This window comes from Helicoverpa armigera, chromosome 9 (assembly GCF_030705265.1).
Source record: "Helicoverpa armigera isolate CAAS_96S chromosome 9, ASM3070526v1, whole genome shotgun sequence".
Lineage (NCBI taxonomy): Eukaryota > Metazoa > Arthropoda > Insecta > Lepidoptera > Noctuidae > Helicoverpa > Helicoverpa armigera.
Window position 1 is genome coordinate 8,673,391 of NC_087128.1, and position 24,663 is coordinate 8,698,053.

The 24,663-nt window shown below is 36.2% G+C and overlaps 2 protein-coding genes across 8 annotated transcripts; one reads left to right on the forward strand and one right to left on the reverse strand.

Moving 5' to 3' along the window:
* The first annotated feature begins 977 nt into the window (after window positions 1–977).
* On the forward strand, window positions 978–20,434 carry LOC110372600 (uncharacterized). 2 transcript variants are annotated; one of them, XM_021329419.3, is made up of 5 exons: window positions 981–1,181; window positions 1,280–1,361; window positions 3,515–3,547; window positions 6,232–6,414; window positions 19,168–20,434. In XM_021329419.3, the coding sequence occupies exons 1-5, from the start codon at window positions 1,171–1,173 to the stop codon at window positions 19,564–19,566; spliced, it is 708 nt and encodes a 235-aa protein (XP_021185094.2). In that variant the 5' UTR covers window positions 981–1,170; the 3' UTR covers window positions 19,567–20,434. The 2 variants fall into 2 exon arrangements, with proteins under 2 accessions (XP_021185095.2, XP_021185094.2); XM_021329420.3 differs by lacking the exon at window positions 3,515–3,547 and having other exon boundaries at window positions 978–1,181.
* LOC135117290 (uncharacterized) lies at window positions 8,620–14,646 on the reverse strand. Of its 6 annotated transcripts, XR_010276771.1 has the most exons (3): window positions 14,332–14,646; window positions 14,194–14,253; window positions 8,620–9,291 (listed from the first exon to the last, which is right to left on the reverse strand). XR_010276771.1 is itself a non-coding variant. In XM_064036207.1 (2 exons), the coding sequence occupies exon 1, from the start codon at window positions 14,154–14,156 to the stop codon at window positions 12,693–12,695; it is 1,464 nt and encodes a 487-aa protein (XP_063892277.1). In that variant the 5' UTR covers window positions 14,157–14,187; the 3' UTR covers window positions 8,620–9,291; window positions 10,808–12,692. The 6 variants fall into 6 exon arrangements, 2 of the variants coding, with proteins under 2 accessions (XP_063892277.1, XP_063892276.1); XR_010276772.1 differs by lacking the exon at window positions 14,194–14,253; XR_010276773.1 differs by lacking the exon at window positions 14,194–14,253 and having other exon boundaries at window positions 14,327–14,646.
* Window positions 20,435–24,663: the final 4,229 nt, after the last annotated feature.

Genomic DNA, 24,663 nt, shown 5'->3' on the forward strand with positions numbered 1-24,663 from the left:
GCTCTGAATTTGTATGATTGGACCTACATGAAAATCTGTTCACAATCCGTAATGCATGAGAAAAACATTAAAATTCATTCATACAAACTTCCAGTGGGAGGTATTGTTTATGATAAAAAGTTCTCCCTAAACCTAGCTGTTGTTAATGGAAAACTTCGGGACGCATTTAACTGCGTGTTGCTGTTTCACGTCATTGACTTTAACGACACGCTCAGACATCAGACATTTCATTAGTATTACACGTACGTTATATCAACTCCGCTGTTAGTAATTATACTCACTAAACAGAGCTTCGGCCTTTTATTATATACTTGTGTCGACACCTACTCGTTGCGTCATCGTGCGTATTTGTGATCATTTTGAGACTATTGTTGCTCGTTGTTCTACCCACTGCAGGGAAATTACTTCTTTTCAAGTAGATGTGTGTACAGGGAAATATAATGTCATTAGCTTTTGTTATCTATGACAAATCTCGACGCTCGAAAGTTACTACGAAATTGAGAAATAAAGTAGGCGTACAGATGCCTGTGGAAAGTTTAATGACTTTTAATCTCCTAATATTTTAAGCAGGTAGCTACCTAATATGATAAGATGCCATTTATATCGGTTTACAAGTCCATTAAATATATTAATAGGCTCGATACATCAAAGGCATTCCCTTGGCATAATAATTAATTAACTAAGTGCTTCCCACAACGCATTGATGATAACATTCAACAGTAGGAACATTTTTCAACCGTAAATTCGACCCACTGAGTGATTTAATCTAACACCTCGGATATTAAAATCGACGGGAAACCGTCTTGCAAATTTTTCGTTTTTAGCGAAATTCTTTTATAGTCAGCATGTGGTTAGAACAACCATAAAATTGAGATCTGGAAAGCATCAGCTGCTGATATTTACGCAGCAGTGATTAATAGCATCATTGTTTCGGTGTCTGGTGTATAAGGAACTATAGTTAGTGTAGCTGTCGGGGTGATAGACTGCTTATAGGGATTTACTCGTTTTTTTAACGAGCGAAGCAAGCAAGGCGTGAATGATTATGCAGTGGCGTTAATCCCGTCTGCAGTGTAGTCGTGCCGGCGTGTCGGTAATACGCGCACACGCACCCCGCGATCCCTGTGTCGTCGCGCTCGCTGCGACATCGCTACTAAAGAACAGTTCGTGTTTATGAGTGACAGGTGTGTTGCTATAGCAACGTACTCCATATTCAAACATTTCCCGCGTGTTTTAGCGATTTATTACTCGGCCTTTTTCTAATGAATGTTTTGTGTTTTAGAACCGAAACAATGAATCTTAAGCTGAACAACGAAATAAAAGGATCGGTCACGACGGAGAAATCGTCTGATTCTCTTGTTAAGGTAATCATCATCAGCCTTTTTTGTCGTACTGCAGGGCTCAGGCGAAGACCTCTTCCCATACAGCCATGGATCACACGCTTGCTAAAGGTGGAATTGGCGTTTTCTTTAGTCCAGCTTTCAAGATGTTTGAATAAAAACTTTACTCAATATTCAGTCTAAAGTAAGTGCACCTATGTTATTTACTAATGAATTAACTTACACTCATGCTGTATTGTCTGTAGATATGAAGACTAAATAACGATTAAACTATTTATGAATTTATAACGATGACTTCGTATGCAGTTAATTCACAAAAGAGAGAGTAAGTAGGATACATAATAATTTGACCGATTGCTTGTTGTTTATTTATATTCACTTGCTTTATGATACTGTATCGAGAATCTTTATTTGATTTTGCCAATTAAATAAATACTGCAAAACAAAGAAGTGAGCTAGTAAAAAAACATACAATTAATAGGTAATCGAAAAGAAATGAGATAATTTTTTTCAATAGTAAATAGTAAAAGAAAGTAAGTGAAAGAGATTTTTTGGTGATTTTTAAACTTCGTGTTTTAATTGTCATTTCCATTCTACTTACGCTATTCTAAACCCAGTAGGTACACTTTGTTTACAATGCTTAGTAAATTGTAATAAAATTAACTGATTCTTTGTCTTTGTTTTGTACATTTAAAGCTTTTTTATTTTACCGCTCCAGTGCCTCGAAGCTTTCTTTCTAATTGTATTATTCCCACGCCGATGTTTTAACTTGACTTTTGATCTTTAACTTTAAGGTATTTAAATACTTACATATACATATATACTTATAAATATATCTCTTAAGTAATTACTTAAAATATAAAGGCAGCATTATCAAGGGACTATTTAATTTAAGTGATTATTTATTGTAGATAATATGAACTAGATTTTAGGCAATCACGAAACCCTTGCTGATAAAAATTCGATATAACGAAATCGATTAAATTCCGCTCTGTTTTCTGATACCCAGAATAGTTTCAGGTTCTTCACAAGAAAACTCGTTTGGGCTTCTGAAAACTTCGCAACTATTGTAAACCGTAAATAATCAGAAAACATTTCTAGTTAAACACACGTTAACCTATTGTTACTACGGGAACTGCTTGAAGTGACTTTCATGTTTTTCTTAGTATAGTGCCTTTAAATGGTTATCCTTAGTTTGTTCATAATTTCGTAAAAAATACTAGTGTTACAAAAATGCAATTTTAAGGTTACCACCATGCACACTTTGTGGTTATTCATTTAGTTGAATACTTATGTATATTGTGACTCTTAAATCAAGTTAAAAAAGGTCTACACTAACAATTTATAAAACAAAAGAAAATTATATCAAGCTATAAAGAGTAGTATTAACATTCAACCGTGAACACACTGAAAACAATGCCAACCTATAACTAATACTATAACACCGTGATAGATGTAGACATATTGAAAAAATATATCCGCCCAAAATCCCCCACAATTTCATTGAAAATCGCTTCGCACTTATCAAAAAGAAACACGTTTCAATAATAAATATACTAAATAAAAGCCCATTTTCCGCCGCAAATAATAGCATAGTGAGTCAAAAACGTTTCAGGGGTCGCATAAATATGGCGGCAGAAATATGAGGGTCTGTTTCTCACAAAAACAGAAACAAGAAAGTAAGTAATATAGGGTAAGTTCCCAGGGTCCAACACTAACCTTTTAGTCTCAAGGGAAGCCGTTAAGCTGTCTCTTCACGTCGGTTTAGGTTCTGACTCGAGGGCACTTTCAAAACCAGATAATTTTGAATAATATCTGACAGGCGTTTCGCGTTTAAAACATTTATAAACAGGACAGACCTTTGAATTAAATTAGGTTCCTCAATTAGGGTTTTTTTTCAGTATAAATATTATATTTGTGCAAATTTTAAAGGGCACAGTTTTTTTGGCTTCGTTATAAAAATATTTTTCACTAGGTAACATTTAAGACTCCTTTAAGTCATAAGTTATTTCAAACCTTAGGTTCCTTAGAGATTAACACATGCAAAGATTTTCGCAAGCATTTCGTGCGTTGTTCTATCCTGGCCGATTATTGGTTTTCTTACATACATAATTCGTGAAACTGGACACAAGAGAACAAAGTAAACTTGAATATATCGCTTTGTTCTTCTTTTGCAGGATGAGCAGGAAGCCAAGCGGTCTCAGCGAGAGGTACGTCAGTACCACATGCTAACTCACACGATCTAACTGTGACAAAGTACTCTTGTAGTGTAATATTATGCTAATAACAATTTAATTAAACCTATGCCTCAACGGCAATGGTTTGACATCCATAACATTGCTTGATTCTAAAATTTTCACTTCTGTGACTTGGTTCACATACAAAATTAACCCCTGTTTGGCTATTTAAAACATTCGATTACACTACCAAACGTTAAGCAATATACAGCTGCCGCGACTGACGTACTGCCAACCTGACCAATAAGACACAAGGCGTGAGAATTACAGCTTTTTCACACTGCCGGATTTTTCAAGTGGAAAACTGATTGACATCACTCGATTCGTAATCGGTTTTTCGGGCGGCAAACAATTGACAGCCAGTGTGAAAACGCTGTTACCATTGCCTGATTAGCCATTAGCAGTCATCAAAATACTTATGCTTCCGAATTCTGGATAAGCTTTTCAGCGTGTCGTTTTCTGATAGTAGAGGTAATTAGTGAACTTCGCGTAGCTGGTAAAGATTGACGTAGTTTGGATCAAATATCGGTATTGACAGCTACCTATATGGTTTCTTTCTCAATTTTTTTTTGTATTGCTGATTTACGCTCTGTAAGCGAAAAAGTGCCCGCTCCGGTTACCCTTTGGAGCAAAGCAGGCGTGATATGTAGGCGAATACAAGACAAAAACATTATAATTATACTAAAACTAACTTCTATTCAATGTCTGGTTTTCGTAGAGTTTGTAGATAGATGACTAGGAGACTGAGTTTCATAATAAAGATAAATGTTTCATTGTTGGAGTGGGCTAAGGCGATCCGTCATGAGCAGCTGTAGCACAATATGCTCTGTTACTTAACTCATTATGTAATTAAAGTTTTGTTTGTTTACATCAAGTATTATACGATTGTTTTCCAAAACGATCTCTATCTACAAAGATGTTTTTGATTCTTTACACCTAGATACGAACAAAATGTCATGTTTTAAAACACGTTTATTATGTCTCATACAGTAGACACAATTAGGTGATTAATTGTTCAAAATACTTGTACTTGAGGTTCTAAGTACAAACATTAGTTGGAAACAAAGCGAAAGTAAACGGACCTTGACTTCGCTTTTCCAAGAAAAACAACCAATTCCTAAGTTGCATTATGCGTCCCGCGGTCCCTCAATCTTGGACTGATTGAATCAGGGTTACTGATTGATAGCTGATGCGGTTCACGCGGAGCCCACGGGGGCCTGGGCCGGTCGCAATCTAATCACAGCCCTAACATTGTTACAGGCTATATCGACCTCGTAGATTATAAAGGGGTTAGGGCCGCTAAAAATAGATGACGAGGTTCGTGTCGCGGTGAATGAATGAATTAATTTATTAAGCAGCGGGAGGCTATGGTGTCAAACAATATGATTTCACGCTGCTTTGCGAGTGTTTGGAGGTGGAAATTGAGCTCAGCGCAAAATATTGTTTCAAGTATTTTTGCGTATCTATTTTAGCGATATCCGAGAGTATATTTTTTATTTCCATTGTCCTCTAGATACTTTCTAATAATTGAAGTTAATATTAGTTTGGTTTTTATTTAGATTCGTAGTAACGTTTATTACACAGTAAACTTGAATTGTACAGTTTACAGCTTCTAAAATTATTACCATCGTTTACAGCCATGTCAGGTATGCAGTACTTTAGATTTCCTCAATTTCGGTATCTACATATAATCGGCGTCGACTAATCATAAATCCATCAGAGAATCACTCTTGTTGATGTCTCGGCCATTTCTGTTTGATCAAGAATTCAACGAAGTTAAAATGTTTTCCACTATTTTAAAAGCAATTTTCCACATGTGACGTAAAAAGGGATAAAGAAAAACATCCGGTAGCACTCAGCTCTAATACATGGTATCATTTCGCATTTCATTTCTATCCTGCGTTTAAAATTCCTTTCAATTTGTCTACTTCGTGTTGTAAAGGAATCAGCCGAGCACGTAAATAAGCGAGCGAAAACTTTGGAAATTGCGAAGGAGAAAATGTTAAGTTTCACATTAAGTATTTATAGTTTATATAAAATATGAAGTCTTTGATATCGTCACATACCGTTAGGTATCATTTAGTTTTCTTTTAAGAATCGTATTTATACGATCTTTGTATTATACTGTTTTATTAGAATTTACTTTTTCTTATAACATGACTAACTATACCAAGTTAGAGAGTGGGAGTTTTTCCTAATTTAAATGTAAAAACTGTACAAGATGGCGAAGACGCGTGGACTCGTTTGACCTTTGAAAGAAGTTAAAACTGCTCGTTGAATATTAAAATACCTATTTTTTCATTTTACTTAATACCTAACCGATATTGATGGAATGGAGGATACGGTCTGCGACTTTTGAGCCGCAGGCGAAACCTATGTTCACCTTATCGTTTGCCTACATAACAAAGCGACTGTAGATTTTACACTGCAGAGACTGTGATTGATAACTTAGCGCACAACTACCTATCTTTATTTTTCAGTTACATTTATCACACAGCAAGTTTTTGTCGCTCATTCATCCCATCGTGTCGATACAAATCACCCTCTATTACTTCTTCAATTAGCTACACCAACATCTGTAATACCAATCTTCAAGACACCAAAGACTAGAACACAAAAGAGGGCATATTATTAAAAAAGTCTTTTATATTTTACAGGAGGAGCGGCGACGTACTGGCCGGTACATGGCCATACTTGTAGGCATCTCCCTCTTCATCCTTGCCCTCTACCACGCGTGGGTCCGTCGCATCCCCATAGTGGCCAGTCTCGTGGTGCCAGCCCTCATAATGTTTGTGTACGTCGCGTGGATACTCTACACCGCCTCCAGGGAAAAACACAGGGTAATTATTTATGGTTTCTGCCGTCTTATGTTTACTTTACCTGGTCACTTGATATCGCTGTGTGTTGCTAGGAGATACGGAAAGTTACATTTTGTTTATAGCTTGGTGCATTATATAGTGTTCCTTTATGATGTTTCTACATTTTTATTGTTTGAAAATGTCCTAGTAGGTACATGCGGACTTTGAAAAAGTTCATCAAGACATCTAGTTTGTTCGTGCCTCCAAATTCAGATTTTTAAACGTTTGTAAAATAATTTGTATTTAACGTGTTAATAACAGAATCAACAATGAGATTGAAAATGGACACGTAAAATACGTATTTCGTAAAAGACTTACATCCGTTGTTTTGACTGTAAAATGCTGGAGCAATCATTAGCGCACTGAAATATACGAAACAGAAATGCATTAAACTTTCGTAATTATATTCTTTATTGCTTTCAGAGGTTAATAACATGCTCATGTTGAGATCAAACTTTTAAGACAACTCAAATAAATTAATAGAATGCTTACACACATTTTGTGATATCATTACGAACATAAGTGTAAATATTAAGTGATACATAGTGCACCTACGAGTCTTATGTTGTCTAAAGTATTCATTTATCATTTACAATAATCCACAGCTACGTTTCACATAAGATTTTTAAAGCAAATATGTACGCAGGGAACATAATGTAATATTGCGTTCAGATTTTCAGCTTCATCCGGATGCAGCTGCATTTGATATTCTATACAAAACAAATGCGCTCTCACCGCAACCTAATTATTGGATATGAATACCGATATGCTAAGTGTAGTGATCAGAAATACAGACAGACGGCTTTTACAACATCATAATCTATTATTACCTGCGCCCTTGCGCTCTGCTTAATTTAATACTGGTTATAATTATCGCGACGGTGAACTTGATTCTCCTAATTTAAGATTGCATTGACCTAATAAATAGGGACAGATAACGCAAGTAATCACAATGTCTAGATTACAGTATGTTTCTTTTCTAAACTCATGATGTGTATGTACCTAAGTTGTATAACTAAGGAAAAAAGGCTACAAACTTTCCTTGTCTAGAACAAAAAATAAAAATGCTACAGAAAATTCCAAGACATTCAAAATTAACGGACTTTATTTTCTGTATTTCCAACTGCTAGTTGGAGAAACTTGAAAACATTTTGGACCACAACAAAATTAATGGTCGAGCTGAAAGGATCCTTCCAGTTTTATAAAGCTGACATGTTTACGCAACTGAGTAATACAGGCGCGTGGGTCACTACTCGGGACATTACTCAACTTGTTTTCACCAGTGACGTCGCATATTATCCCAGTGGACACGAACATTTAGTCAAACCACAACTTTGGTGCTTCGCCTCATTTTTATTACGATTCATCATTTTAGTGGTCTCGTGGTCCCTCTTGTTGGCGAGGCGAAGTTTTGATGTCTTTTTTGTAAATGTCTCGTCAACTTCCGCGGCCCGGATGCGGTATTGTGTTTATGTGGACCGGTTTTACATATTTTTTGTACAGCCTTTTTATTTCGCCTGTGTGTAGAATTATTAGGTATCTGGTAATAGGTATTCATATGTATATGGAACTCATGCTTTGTAATTTTAAACGGTACTTTTCGTTTGCAAGGTTTGAATACAACCAAAAATACTTACGCATCTTTATCAAGAGCGTTACGTAATCGGTTAAAGTAAAGTATCGGTAATTCACGTGAGCACGGTTCCGTAATGAAATGGCTATGTAGGAATTTGAATTCATGACGTCATTAAAAATCCACAAAAAAAAAAACAAAACAACATCAAAGTATGTAGTACCCGAGGGCGAGATAACGCGCGATGGGCGGCAATAAACGTTGGCTGAATCACCCGGAGCGCGCCGTAACGCAAACATCTGCGTTAGCGATTGATGCCACTTTGACAGCATGTTTACAATATGAGCTGCGAACTATTAAATTGTGAACCAGTCAAAGTCAAGAACGTAGTTGATGCCTCATACATTGAAAGTAAATAAATTACGTGATTATCACAAAACTAGACATTACCAGGTAGGTACCTACACAACATCATCGTCTTCTAGTCTATTCTAAGCTTGCCAATTACTCGTTTGAAGCAAGACTGATTATTTTTTCAGAAATGTTGCAATTAGTTCGTGATTGATTTCTTTCAGGATGTTCGGGATTCTTGTGTGTGTTTCAATGAATTTGCCTTATTATTTTTCCAGTAACTAGTGCGTTTATTTTTTATACATGTAGGTACAGGTTTTACAAAATTGTAGGGAAGAAAAAATGTGAGTGACATTTAAGACGTCACTGTCAAAGGTCGGTAAATGCAGGCTTTCTGATTGGCGACACCGCTCGATAAAACAGAGCGGCGCCAGCCACGGTCGAAAACATCGTGCGTGCTATCGCCGCTGCACTAGATGGCGCTGATTGTAGACATACTCCCGGCCTTGGAAGCACCAGCTTCCAACGAAGTTACTGTGGTTGTAGTAGTGGACAGAGTTTTGGGTACGTCCTCTTGATAATTCCGGTCGCCGTCTTGATGACTGCTACACGAGAGAGGCCATCTCGACCTGGGAACGTCTCTTGCACTCGTCCAAGTTGCCATTTCAGGGGTGGAAGGTGATCTTCTTTTATTAGGACCAGTGTGTTCGGAAGTAATGTGTCTTGGTTAGATTGCCACTTGGTCCTCTTCTGAAGCTCAGAAATATATTCCGTAGCCCACCGACGCCAGAAGTTTTGTCGCATCTGTTCTATGCGATCATATCGTGGAAGGCGATGTGTGGCTGTCATCGTCAGGTCTTTCTTGTCAGCAGGCGCAGTAAGTGGCCGGCCAATCAAAAAATGAGCTGGACTTAACGGGAGCAAATCTGTCGGATCTGTGGACATAGGAGATATAGGACGGGAGTTCAGGACAGCCTCAATTTGTGCTAGTACTGTGCTCAACTCCTCGTACGTTAGATGTGCATTGCCTACAATACGACGCAAGTGATATTTGCAAGACTTGACTCCTGCCTCCCACAAACCACCAAAATGAGGCGAGTATGGCGGAATAAAAGAAAATTCTATTGAGTTATCGGATGTATAATTCAAAATGTCTGACTCATTGGTATCTAAAAATTTTGAGAATTCCTTTAAAGCTCCGACAAATGTTTTACCATTATCAGAAAAAATCTGCATAGGTTTGCCACGTCTGGAAATAAAGCGTTTCAAAGCCAATAAATATGCCTCACTAGTCAGACTCGTGACTAACTCCAAATGTATAGCGCGAGTGGCAAAGCATACAAACAGACAGATATAACACTTTGTCAATTTTGCCCCTCTACCTGCGCGATTCAGCATGAGCAATGGCCCGGCATAATCGACACCACAACGTAAGAATGGATATCCTGGCACAAGCCGTTCATTAGGTAAGTTACCCATTTGTATTTTCATTGGCGTAGCTCGCATTCGTGTGCACCTTACACACTTGTGTACAACTTGTTTTGCTAAATTGCGTCCCTTTAAAGGCCACCATGTTTCTCTAACAGTTGCTAAAAGCAACTGCGGCCCAGCGTGTAATAATACCTTGTGCTGATGTTCAAAAATAAGTCTAGTAAATAGGTGTCTGCTACACAACAACAATGGATGTTTTTTGTCATAGGAAAACGAGTCAGAGTTCACAAGTCTTCCTCCTACTCTAATTAAATTATGTTCGTCCATAAATATATTTAAACCAGAAATACTACGTGAACATTTAAACTGACGTTTATTTTTTAAACTATCATAAATTTCTGGAAAAGATTGTTGTTGTGCGATTTGAGTTAAAACTCTCGTTGCATTATTCAATTCGTTTACAGATAAACAACCTGTGAAACGCTGTGCACCTGCCTTTAGTTTACGAATATTATGTGTGAAACGAAGAATGTATGCTACCACACGGCGCAAGCGATTAAAACTTGAGAATCTGTGAAACAAAAAATCATCTGAATTTATCTGAACTAGTGCAGTAGATTTAACTGGTTTTAATTCTGGCAATTCATCACAATTAATGTCATAACAGCGCATGTTTTGATCCCATTCCGAATTGTCAACTTGTAAAAATGCGGGTCCGTGCCACCACATGTCGCACGACTTAAGTAAATCTAGGTGCATTCCGCGTGATAACATGTCAGCCGGGTTTTGTTTACCTGCGACGTGAAACCATTGTTTGTCACCAGTGAGCTCATTTATTTCTACAATGCGATTTTGTACAAATGGTTTCAATAAATTAGGCGACATTTTAAGCCATCCTAATACTACCGTGGAGTCTGACCAAAATAGACATTATCAAAGTTTAATCTTAATGATTTCTCGATTTTTAAACAATCTTGCACCCACTAATGCACCACATAATTCTAAGCGCGGTATGCTAACCGGTTTCACCGGGGCGACTCGACTCTTCGCGCATAACAAATGTACTGTTATTATATTATTATCTGTAACACTGCGTATATATGCACAAGCTCCGTACGCACACTGTGAAGCATCACAAAAAATATGTAATTCTATTACAGTTGTATTTTGTCCTATTACATGACGTGGAATGTGAATATACTGTAAATTATGAAATTTATTAATGAAGTTTTGCCAATCTGATAAAATAGACTTAGGCACCGGTTCATCCCAGTCTAATTTAGCTAACCACAGTTTTTGTAGTATGATTTTAGCAGTAATAACCGTTGGTGCAAGTAAACCTAATGGATCATATGTTTGTGCGATAGTTGAAAGAATGATTCGTTTAGTAACATGAGATTCATCTTGATTATATTTAGTGTCAAAGTATAATTCGTCAGAAGAATAAAACCATCCCATTCCCAATGTTTTAGTGTGACAGTTTTCACCGAATGATAAATCCTTAAAAGCGGATACGTTTGATTGTGTAACTGGTGAATTAAATACCCACTTTCTCAGATGAAAACATCCAGATTCTAGTACTTTAGAAACACTGTTGCAAATCTCTAATAATGTTTCTTGATCATCGTGGCCAGTGACGAGATCATCTACAAAAATGTCGTCATTAATGACTTGTGCGATGACGTCATCATTGCATTCCAACGCGAGTTGCTTCAAACACCTCATACTAAGATAAGGTGCGGACGCAGTTCCATATGTTACTGTGTTAAGTTGGTACACACCGAGAGGATCGGATGGATTCTCTCTCAAAGAATTAATTGTAAATTTCTTTGGTCTTCTTGTATTTTTACCTGCCGAAACATCTTCTCAATATCAGAAGATGCTACGTATCTGAATTGTCTGAATCGAAGCAAAATAGAAAACAAGTCATTGTGTAACGCAGGTCCTGTGTGTTGGATGTCATTTAATGATTTACCTGACGTTGACTTTGCACTTCCGTCAAACACCACTCTTAACTTCGTAGTAGAACTGTGTTCTCGGTAAACACCGTGATGTGGTAAAAAATAACAAATTTTATTATAATCAGAAATGCGACTCATGTGTCCCAAGCTTAAATACTCATTTATAAAATCAATATACATTTTTCTATAGGCCGGTGCGCTTCTTAGTAATTTGCGTTCGAGTGCAAGAAACCGGTTCTCGGCCATAGTAAATGTATCGCCGAGTACATCAGCTGACTCGCTTAGCGGTATGCGCACAGAAAAACGACCCTTATCTACGCGTAAAGTAGTGTCTTTAAATAATTTTTCGCATGCGATTTCTTCCTTAGTGAATTTATTACTACTAATAGGAATCTCTTCAAGTTCCCAAAAACGTTTGAGATCAGAATCTAATGTACTATGTGTGAAATTGCACTGAGTCTGTTTAATGCGTGAAACTCTTTTGTGTACAATACCAGATATGATCCATCCAAATTTTGTGTTTTGTAAGTATGGACCATTAGGCAATCTTACTAAACCCTCACTGAGCAGATCCCAGAACCTGTCCGCCCCGATCAACAAATGTATTTCACCGGAAGAACAGAATTCAGGATCGGCCAGTTGAATGTTGTCAGGTATTTCTATGTCACCTTTTGTACTCAGTGTCGGTAAGTGTGATGAAATACAAGACAAAACTAAACAGTTAAAGCGTGTGTTAAATGAATTTACTTTGGATCGCAATTGAATGCTACAAGAATTTGTGGATTGAGTGACAGTATTACCTACCCCTCTCACTTGAACAGTGGACTGTATCAATGGAATATTAAGTTTTTTACACAATGTTTCTGCAATGAAACAATGCTGACTTCCGTTATCCAGAAGAGCACGTGCTGTGTGATATACGTTATGCTCGTCCGCCACTTCCACTAAAGCAGTTGACAATAATACCGGGTTTTGATAATAGTGTGTATTGATATTATTATCTTCTGTGTAAAGCGTGTGTGTTTATGAGAAGTGGTGTGAGCTAACTGCGTGTGTGCGTCACTTGTACTAGGTTCAGGGTGAGACTTTTGTGTGATATGCGCCACTGCTGATGATGTACAAGTGTTTACTGAAGGGTCGTGAATTAATGTGTTATGCTTCTTATTACAATGCTTGCACGGTCCGAACCAACATTCGTTAACTGCGTGACCTATGCGTAAACAATTAACACATAAACCTTTTTCTTCAATGATACGTAGTTTATCCCGAAGCGATAAATTAAGGAACTCTTCACATGAATAAATGGGATGATTGGAACCACACATATTACATTTGTAACGTTTTGAATTGTTTGACCTTTTGCTATCCTTTTGTGTTGCAACATAACTGTGTGATTTTACTGATAACGACTTCTTTGTGTGAGTATTATTATTATTGTCTATCGTGGCTGGCTTATTCTGCGAAGGCTTCACAGTTTCTAGAAAATCAGCTCGATCTTTCAGAAATGTTAATAAATCTGACAGCAACATTTTTTTATCGACAGAACTGTTCGTGGAATTACTTTTATGAAGTTCCCACTCACGCTCAGTTGACGAATCTAGTTTTGAAACTATTATGTGAATAATTAATGTATCCCATGTATCAGTGGGTTCTCCTAAAGTTTTAAGTGCACGAATATTACGTAACATTGTGTCAATTAATTTACGGATTTGAGCAGCTGATTCTTTAGACATTGACTGCGCTGAAAATATTGCCTTCACATGATTATGAACTAATAGACGGTTATTATTGTATCTGTTTTCTAAAAGACCCCAAGCTACTAAATAATTATCAGCTGAAAACTCCAGCGACTTAATGACTTGTAGGGCGTTGCCCGTAAGGACGGAACGTAAGTAATGAAATTTCTGCACATTTTCTAAATTATTACTGTTGTGAATAATAGACATATAAGTATCTCGAAATTCGAGCCATTGGTCATACGAACCATCGAAGGTTGGTAAAGAAATAGTTGGTAGTTTTACACCGTTAATGCGACTTTGACTTTGTGCTTGACTCTGAACGGATTGACTACTGGAATCTTTAAGAACACATTTACATTTAGCCACAATAGCATAATATTGGTCTTGAAACGCTTCTCTCTCCTGTAATTCTTTATCTAATTGACACTCTGACACAGCCACATCTATCTCGTCTTGAATTTCAGAAAATGTATCAAACAAGATTTTATCTCTTTGATAACGCTCCTCCAATTCTAACTTCTGAGTTGCTGTTAAGTTTGACTCGTCCAAAGATTGCACATATTTGAGAAACAATGTGAACTTTCTTTTAACTACACCTCGTTTTTTCACTAAATCACGAATAAGATCTTCACTACTTTCTATATCTAGGGACTGCCCCTTTTCAGTCATATTGGTGATTTACAGGAGAAAGGAATCAAGTACTTACAGTTTTAACTGCAATGTCGTGCTCGTGGCAATGTGGCCGCTGCACATGTGGCTGCGAAGACTGGAATTTGCACAATAATGACGATGTTAGCACAAATTGAGTAGCGGTTTGGGAAAGGAAAGGATTGATTGACCTGACCGTGACTGCCAATGCTGATTCTGCTGAAGATCCGGGTCTGAAGGTCCAATTTTGTTCGGGATTCTTGTGTGTGTTTCAATGAATTTGCCTTATTATTTTTCCAGTAACTAGTGCGTTTATTTTTTATACATGTAGGTACAGGTTTTACAAAATTGTAGGGAAGAAAAAATGTGAGTGACATTTAAGACGTCACTGTCAAAGGTCGGTAAATGCAGGCTTTCTGATTGGCGACACCGCTCGATAAAACAGAGCGGCGCCAGCCACGGTCGAAAACATCGTGCGTGCTATCGCCGCTGCACTAGATGGCGCTGATTGTAGACACAGGAGATTTACGTCAGTGCATTCTAGAAGCTCGGTTCTATTGAAAAGGTTTTCCTTGTTAAAAATTCAAGTGAATTTCATGATTCACTGGTCATTCTATTTTTGAACTGGCGTTGTACCTGAGGTTTAAATATTATATCAGGAAATAAAGTTTATGAACCGAGTCGATAGCAACTCAGCGGCATTTTCAATACTTGAAGATACTCCATAAATAAAATACCTCTTATGGTCTATCTTAGCAGCAGTAGGTTATAAAATAGATTTTATGTGCAGTGTTTTGTCAAGCGTTGAGCAATAAACTATTATCCCCTGGTGCAGCAGAAAACACTATTAAATTGAGTGAGATCAATACGTACTGAAAAGATAATAGCATCATAAACTTTATTAGAAAGCTGTACAGTTTCCTAATGTTGAAATGGAGTCTTAAATTAAAAAAATAAAACTCTTGTTTGTACAGTACTCAAATTATTTCAACGAGGTACTCATGAATAGGAAAAAATATAAAAATAGTAGAGTATACTGCGCAATGAATTCGTTATTTTTCTTCTAAATGGACCTCATAATTTATGCAACTGCGTCACCATTCGTAACAATCATGTACCTACATCTTTACCCAGTAGGGAAAATCATAACACGAATGCACTGAAGCTAATGATTGCAACAGTTCACCGCATTTAGAACATCTGTAGGTCAATTAGTGTTGAAGCCAACCCAAATCTGTTCTCCAAACATTCCCATGACACAACAAACGGCTATACAATCGAAACAATAACATTCGAATGGTCTGAAGGCTCTGAAACTTGCAGTGTTTAGTCTGCGGCTATAAATACGAACATCATAACTTGCAATGTCTTCAACGTATTGACAGTTAGAAGCCGCATACTCTCCACACATACTCCAATCAGAGAAAATATTTAGAAGAAAGTTTCAAATGCTCTAATTAACATACTTTTTATACATCCGCCGAATACTGGCTTTAAACAAACGAAATGCGCGGTTTATTTTAAAATTTCGTAATGCATGCACGTAAAATGTACATGATTTATGTGTATTGTATGAAAAGTACGAAATCACTTTTTTTCCAAACTAACCGGAGATTGTTTATAAGAAACGTGTTGAAGTACTGCAAAATATTGTTGGTATCGATGGATGGTATACGTCAAAAAGCTCAAGGCTTCACAATTATAATTGTTTCGTACATCAGCGCTCAATATCGGATCCGCGAACATTTTGACAGCGATAGTAAAGTTTCGCAGACTCCATTGATGAGCTGAAAGACGTTGTTTATTTACCTTCGCAATGCGGTGTTTTTAAAACTTAAATTATAATAACTCGCCAAGGTTGAGTCAACAAAGTCAAGAGCGCCGTTAAATTGGGTTGTTTTATATTTAATGTCAATAAATTATGAATAAAACATTTGTGAATAAATTATGAATACAAAAATGATTTGTTTTTCATAAATCTAGTGGTATTGAAAATAAATAGAATGCTGTAATAAACAAAGTTTTAGACGTTCTACGCAATAGCTTGCGTATTTATAAAAGCTGAAAGTTTGTGGTATCAATATTTTCAGAGATGGTAAACAATGGAACAAAAGAAAATATCTTATTTGTTTGAAAGCTTACTTGTTTTCGTGTTTAAGCAAAATACCTACAGATACCGTCTTTAAGTGCTTAGGTTTATTCATATTTCAGATTTTATAAACCTCCAGTATAATAAACAAGGTACAGGGCTACATGTTTTTTTGTTACAATTTAAATTTATTAAACAAAAATATAAAAGCCTGGGTACTTCACCTTTTCAGTATATTAATTTACAGTTAATTCATGATACTGGTGAAACTACATATGATGCATTGCATACCCACGTGATGCGAAAAGTTTTTCAGCAGCTAGCACAAAAACGCATTTGCAGTGAACCTTATTCCAAAACTAATTAATCTCTTTACGAAGCATTTATTATTGTACGTCTATTTACTTTGTTTTTAATGTGCATACCTGTTTGAGTCAAAGAAATGTTTTTCTGAACTGTAATGTAATATGTTCAAAGTAGATTACATTATAAAGTGTTATTTATTTATCTATTCTCTTTTTGTGTTTTGTTAAATAAACACTAATTTGTTCATTTGGCGTTATTACAACATGAAACAAAACACAAGCGAATTGATCTTGTAGATATGTGCATCTGCATAGTTAAGCTAAGCAGAATAGTAATAATTCTACAATTCTGTTTAATATCTGGGATTGCATTTAAATGGTAAATCGTAAGACTGGACAGACGACTCTAAAATAATCAGTCTAACTTGGAATACCTTTTTTTCTAATTAACATCTAATCTTTTTTTTCAAACTACGTAACCTTTAAATATGAATATATCTGAATACGCATCCCCCGTATCATCAAACAATTTCCATAACTGCATACCTTTCAACGAAAATGAAATAGATTTTAGCAAAAGCTTTCTTCGTCATAACAGCTACATATGGCGAAAGAAAGTGTCGGCAATCAGTTCCGATATAACAAAGTGTTATAAATCTGCGCTAACCGAAGTTTATTATAAACGTGAGGGGAAATTCAAGTTCCAAAAACTACTGACGGTTGGTAGTAAGTCACGGATCACAAGTTGGCTCGAAGCCAGGGCTGACCGTTACTAATCGTTTCCGCTCATTTGTAACCGGTGACCAGCGGTTAATGGTTGCTGAATATCTTTTTGAAAGGTTTTGAGCTTTACCTACATTCGAAGTATTAGGAGTAGGTATGAAACTTTAGTATTAGTGGTATTTAACTTTATGTTGGCAGTTACATTGACATATTTACGTATTTTAAATTGTTTCTAAGTGTAGGGACTAGATATTTGAAAGTAATAAAAATATACCTTTCGCACAATTTTTTACTAAATACAGACAGGCATAGATTGCATAATGCTGTTTTGGTATCCAAATGAATAGTGTTGATGAAATTGATAACTATAAATATTTTTTTGAAAAAGGCTATGTAGTTGACGTTTCAAAAAATTTCATTTTTGTGTAGGTTATAGGTATATGTATATGTATATTCCTGTACAAAACAAACGATTGAGCGGGACATTTCTGTCAATCTATTACATAATGTGAGAGAACATAATCAGTTGTTAGAATGCATGAACGGCCTCATTGTACCCGAAGCTGCCAATTACATCATGCCGATTCTAAGAATTAGATATTAATGTATGTCACTGATTGTATCATGGACACGGTAATAATAAACACTGGACCTATATTAATACCTAGTGACGCTACTGTCCATTTTATTAATAAGGTTCCTCTGGAGTCGTTTACATGCTCCCATAAAGGTTCCCACTCAGTGGAAACAGTGTAAAAATAATCTTTCGGGAAAATAGGGCCGTCATTAAGTTGTTCCAAGTTCCAAGTTCCAAGTTCTGATAGTTGCATTTTGTGGGTGCGAACTAAATCCTTAGTAAAATTAACAAAAAACCATAATGATAATATGAAATAACCATAAATAACCAAGGAATGTACCTACTTCAAATTAGTTGGGTTGATTTCAGTATTTAATAGTTGACGTTAATCGCACCCCGTATCACGGTCCTCTTGGGATTTGTTACGAATAGCCGCTTTACGCCACCATTGTGGTGTCTGACATATATATCAATATATTAGGTACAGCTATCGTACAAGAATTACCCGCAGTTTCTATGAGTTTTTCAAAGAATGCTTACAGTGCTCACTCGCGCGAACATATCAGTTTGTCTTTTAAGCAATCATTGTAGAAATGGTGGAAAAAAAACCCAATTGTAGTTGGTATAAGTAAGATTTGAAAAGTACAAATCTGAAGCTTAAATACGATCTCACTCAGCCTTCGTAATGACTTTGATGTGTAAAACAATTACGTTTTGGCATTGGTATGTAGGTACGTCTTGATTATGTTCAAACATTACACTTACTTGTATGTATGAGAGTATTTGTATGTTTGGATGTGTGTAAAACGAAGTTGTACTCCAGTTGTTTGCATACAGTTCGACAGCAGAATTCGCTGCTCAGCAATTATTGCCACAGTGTTACTCCTTGTGCTCTAAATATAATCCGTAATGAATTTTCATTACAATTTACACAACCCGTGTTCTGGTTGCCACTTAAAATTATTTCACAGTAAATGTTGTTTGTTCTCAATCTACATGAAGTTATTTTAAGCAATGGGTTATTTGTTATAATTTTACCTGTTCAAGATTTTGTGTAATGGAGTTTCAATATTATTCTGGGCCTGTAAATATCTTGAAAATACTAAACCTTCGATGAAAATATTTATTTATCCTTACGGCTCTATTTGCGTCTGTGTTTTAATTAGCAAGCGGCAGTATTTCTGTTAACGAAAATATAGGTAATAAAATATTTAGTTATCAGTTGATTTGCCCTTATAAATATCTCAAGATAGTATTAGTTAATTATTATTACCTTATGCACTATACACATTATGTAAACAGTTATCATTTCATTTAATATCCACTTTGTAATTCCAGTTTCGTCTATTCGACGTGGAAGTGGGTCAGACAGCGCCGGAGGAAGGCGACGGCGACATCGCCATTACAGAGCTGACACAAAACAACGCCGACACATCTGTCGCGTGTAACAAGGAGAACGACACCAACTGTACAGAAGACATCACCAACTGGACAAACATCTCCACAGCTCTCATGAAAGGAGATAAAAACATTCACGCAGATATCGAACATAATCGACTCCCTATAATCCTAGTTAACGACAAACCCCCTGAAGATTTAGACCAAAAATGGCTGAACATTGTAGAATTATCAAACAATGATAAACTCAGAGTATTTCACACTAGACGAAAGTATAAACGAAGGTTTTGCAGAAGCAGACGACATGCTGCGTTCAAAAGATCTTACTCAATCGGCTGAATTTGACTATAACATTTTATATATCTCGTAGTTATGTACTGTGATTGTATATCTTTTAAGTAAGCTAATGAACTGCCTATTGTTATGTCTAGTATAAACGCTAACTTCATGTTGTAATTTAGGAAGGATGAGACTTATAATAGAAAAATCTACTCGTTGCCATGGTGACAACAATATAACACGTAGATAAAGTGCATTACAAACGACTGATTGTGTAAAACAACTGCTGTGTATGTTTAGATTGAACTTGGAGTTTTTAATCTACATGTATAAAATGCATAGTTATGGATTTTGGAAACATGTTTTTCATGTAGTTTTTGCCAGTAAGTATATGCCTTTCATAATTGTAATCCCTCCTAATAATAATTAATTGCCATAATATTTTCCGAATCTTTATTACAAATATCCCGCGTGTGTAAACATTCCTACTTTGTGTTGTTATGTACATCTGATAGAATATTAAATTACGGAAATTGATGAATAGTTTACTTTCAATTTTCCTGAAGTGTGAGGACAAGGAAAAATCTTGAAACCTAATAATGATTTGAAAGTGCCTTAGAGCTATGTAGAGAGAAGAATAAAAAAATGTTGCAGGTTCAATATAATTTGTAAATAAATTAAATGTATAATAATAAAAAAATAAACTTGCAACTATTCGCCTCCAGCTCGTCCTTTAAACTCATACTCGACCTGCATATTTTTTGCATATTTCCCACCCTTCGCAATTATGTACTATTATGGATGTGTGGATTTTTACGTCCCCACTCAGAGATATTTAATGAGTACTCCTTAGTGACGGAATGTCATACAAATCCTTCACTAAGGAATGGCTTAAGTAACCATTATATGTCTCTGAGTGGGGAGGTTAGTTATTATGACTTACATATATAAGGTACTTATCATAAAAAATGTCCTATAACTACATAAAATGATATAATAACATTACTTATTACATTCTGTCGTTTAAAGGCAAAGAAAATTAGTTAAGTCGTGTCGACGAAATGTTTAGGATTTTTTTGGTTTATCTGCCTTTGTTCACAAAGAAAGGGTATAATGTAGTTTAAATCTGTTTAAAACTATAAATTCTTCTTGAACTTAACTAGTTTCTAAAACATTTTAAAGGCGAGCTTCGTAATTATAAAATATTTACTACAATGGAGGCTAAAGGACAATGCTATTCTTTGTATGGAAGTTGGGCTCAAGTGTTGCCCACAGTAACTGCATAGTGTATTATGTTCCATAAGCTTATATTAGGTCCCAGACCAAAGCATTTCGAAATCTATCCCGGGAGTCCTGAGAAAAACTGGTTTGACTCTTATTCAATATTACATAAAATAAGCTTACGAACTCTTAACTATTCCACTTTTACTACCTTAATTGAAATGAATTATATTCATTGACAAATACGAGGTATTGTACACGACAACTTTTTTTTTAACCGACTTCCAAAAATGGAGGAGGTTCTTAATTCATTTGTATTCTTTTTACGTTTGTACGTGCATAACTCCGTCGTTTACCAACCGATTTCAACAATTATTTTATTGTTTGAAAGGGCTTACTTCCTCAATGGTTCCTTTGTCAACAGGCCCGGGGTCTGGTGATGGAATCTCTAAAAAAATCGGGAGCGACTCTCGAAAATTGTAGACACATATCGAGTAAAACCTTGTCATTCGGGAATATGTCTCAGACACCACAAAACTGTAAAGGTTAAGATCTGACCTGACAATGGAGACGACAGAGAGACGAGGGATCTCCTCAACGGTATCTACTAACTACCTCATGTTCGAGCTTATTTTTTCGTCTTAATAAGATTTTTCTAGAAGATAGCTCTTAGCGCAGGCGCCTTGTAGATTTAAACCGTAAATTCAAAATCATTGTCCGTTCTTATTCGACTGTTCATGTGGAATATTAGAACCGGTTTTTCTCCGGACCCCAGGGACCGATTTCAAAAATATTTGGATTTCATGTTAAGAGTGAAGTAAAGAACCTATTTCAATCACTCCCACTACTGGGCAAATGGCACAGGCTTTGTAAAGCGACTGTTCATGTGGAATATTAGAACCGGTTTTTCACCCGGACCCCAGGGACCGATTTCAAAAATATTTTAATTTCATGTTAAGAGTGAAGAAAAGAACCTATTTCAATCACTCCCACTACTGGGCAAATGACACAGGCTTTGCAAAGCGACTGTTCATGTGGAATATTAGACCCGGTTTTTCTCCGGACCCCAGGGACCGATTTCAAAAATATTTTAATTTCATGTTAAGAGTGAAGTAAAGAACCTACTTTGACCACTCCCACTACTGGGCAAATGCCAAAGACTTTGTTAAGTGACTATCTAAGGAGAACATTTGAACCGGTTTTTCTCGGGACCCCTGGGACCGATTTTAAAAATATTTTAATTTCGTGTTAAGAGTGAAGTAAAGAACCTATCTCAACCACTCCTACTACTGGGCAAATGGCTCAGGCCTATTTGGCAGGCTATTTGAACCCGTTTTCCTCGGGACCCCAGGGAGCAATTTCAAAAATATTTGCATTACGTGTTCAGAGTACACTAAGGAACCCCCTGAAACTACTCCCATTGCTGGGCAAACTATGAGCCCAGACCCTGGCATTGTCCTTTGGAATATTTGCTCTTCAAATATTTTAATGAAGAACCACAGAAACATGATTTAATGTACCTATTTATTCTATATTCTGAAGTTAAATTAAAGCATTAATTTTGAAATACTATGTGTTTTCGGTTCATGTTAACCATCTATTTATTTCATTACTGAATACCTACTGCATTGCGCGAGTACAGTTAATATAATATTTCAAATATTTTTTTTTTATACTACGTACAGAGAAAAACTTTACTTAATATTTAACTATGACTTTACTATATGATTTTGTTAACTAAAACTATCCTTTGAGCTGATTTGCAATTCTAAGAGTTCGATAAAAGTTATTCAAAAAGTCATCATCAGAATCAGTTGTTATTCTTATTTCGTGTACCTATGTAGTTTTCAGGAAAAAATCATGGAAATGTGAATCCGAAGAGACAGTGAGTTCGAGTACATTATGTACAACACACAACAGTATGGTTAAGTTTACTTCGTTTCTATTAAAAAAAAAGAAACAAAAGAGAGTTCTATTTGTCCTAAAACAAAACTAATTTATTACGATAATTAGGCAATCACGTTAACAGACTGGATAAAGGTCACGTAAAACAGACGTGTCTAATTTGCGGCACAATTGTTCATGCCTTCATATCTTAGTGTTCGTAATCTCTAATAGAATAGTTTCATTGACTTTGCCCTTGGTTAGATTACAATCAATTTGCCGGAGTACAGCGTGTACCGGAGAGAGGCGTGGTCGTTAGAGCGCGCCAATTAAACCCGGTGTACGTCCCAGCCCCACGAGAGACGCTTTGAACCCGTTAACCCACGCAGTAAATACACAAGCACCGCATTGTATCTTCTAGAGCATAATGACAGGTAATAGCTCCTCCGTTTAGAGGCCACTCCACGTATTTTTATTACCCCTGCGCCAACGATTACCGACAGAACGTTCCAATCGTAAACAAGTGCATAATAAATCAATTGGGTTTGTTACCTCTGAACTTTGCCGGATTTTATGCCGATTCCGGTGATTGCGGCTAATTTAATAAAGCTCGGATTCATGTTGTTTTGATCAGTGCGTGGAATAAATCTACGTGTATTTGGTATTCAGGCGTAAAGTATGTGTTAACGTATGTTATCTGATAGCATTGCCGGTCGACGTAAAAGGTACAATTTGTCTCATGCGGCTCGAGCCACTATCGGTTAGAGCACAAGGCGCGGTTGTGATTTGGCCAATAAGATCGAGCGAAGCGTCGATGCTTTCGATCTGTTTGATCCGCAAATATCAGACACCGCCGATATTTTGTTTCTTATTTGAATTCCGAACATACTCCGGCGGGATTTGGCATCGTGATCGTGATCGTTCACTCAGAACCGCAGGGCGGTACCACGAATATCAATGTTTTTTTATCATCTCGATTCAGGCTAGGTCCTGAGTTAAATTGAAAGCCGCTTTATAAAAATAACACGTTGCGCGTCGCCTCTATTTATCAGGAACGGAGACCGCGTTTTTCATTCAAATAGCCATAAATGAAATGTTCAAACGGATTCTTCGAATTTAAATTGGCGTGGGCGTTGAAGGTTTTTTAATTCTATCCCCACGTATACCGATATTTTTATTTACACACCCAATTAGTTTAATCTGTTCGAAATATCAAAGAGCTTAAAAGCTTGAGCAGGGTTGACTTTTTGAAATGTCGGAATATTTTGATTTGATTGGTTCCATCTGAATAAAAGGTAAGTTGACCATTAGGACCTTCTGGCACAGCTATAAACCGTTCTCGATTATGCATTCACCTCACAAAACGGTTGTCAAATAACTTGGCTTCGTCCAATTTGCATGAAATTGTTTCCAATATTATTACTTTACTTATGTCATAACGGCTGGCTGGTAGTTTGATGTAATAATGTAATAATTATTGGAATATTAATTTAGCTGACCAATATTTGTAGCACGTGGGTTGAGAGGAAAATAATTGAAATGTCTATTTTAATAAGGAAACGTATTTGGTAAACACTTGTATTTCGTATTAGATTATAGAATGAATTAGAATGGAAGTTTTCAAAAATTCCGAAAAGCTAATTGTCGTAAGTACACTAAAAATATGCATCATATAAGGTTAACAAATAATACTCCTGCCGTTTCAAGAGCTTTTGAATGTAAAGCTGAAGGTCATTTGTCACAAAAACTCTACTAATTAATTTTAATTTAATATGACCTTTGTAAAGCAAACGAAATGAGATTTTATTTATTATAGTTTCAGGCAGTTATAATGAAAGGCAGTAAATATATTTTTAAAGTATTAAATTTCACAGTAATGATATTTATTTAATACCCCGCATTGAGCTGCTTGGTGAAATGAACGTGATTTTCCGCCAGTAAATGGAATGAATTTCAAAAAATTAATTATTTATTATTCGAAAAGTAATTTTAGCACAGCCTTTATGTGAATCATTTTTAACTGCAATATATCTAGTATGAATGGTTTATAAA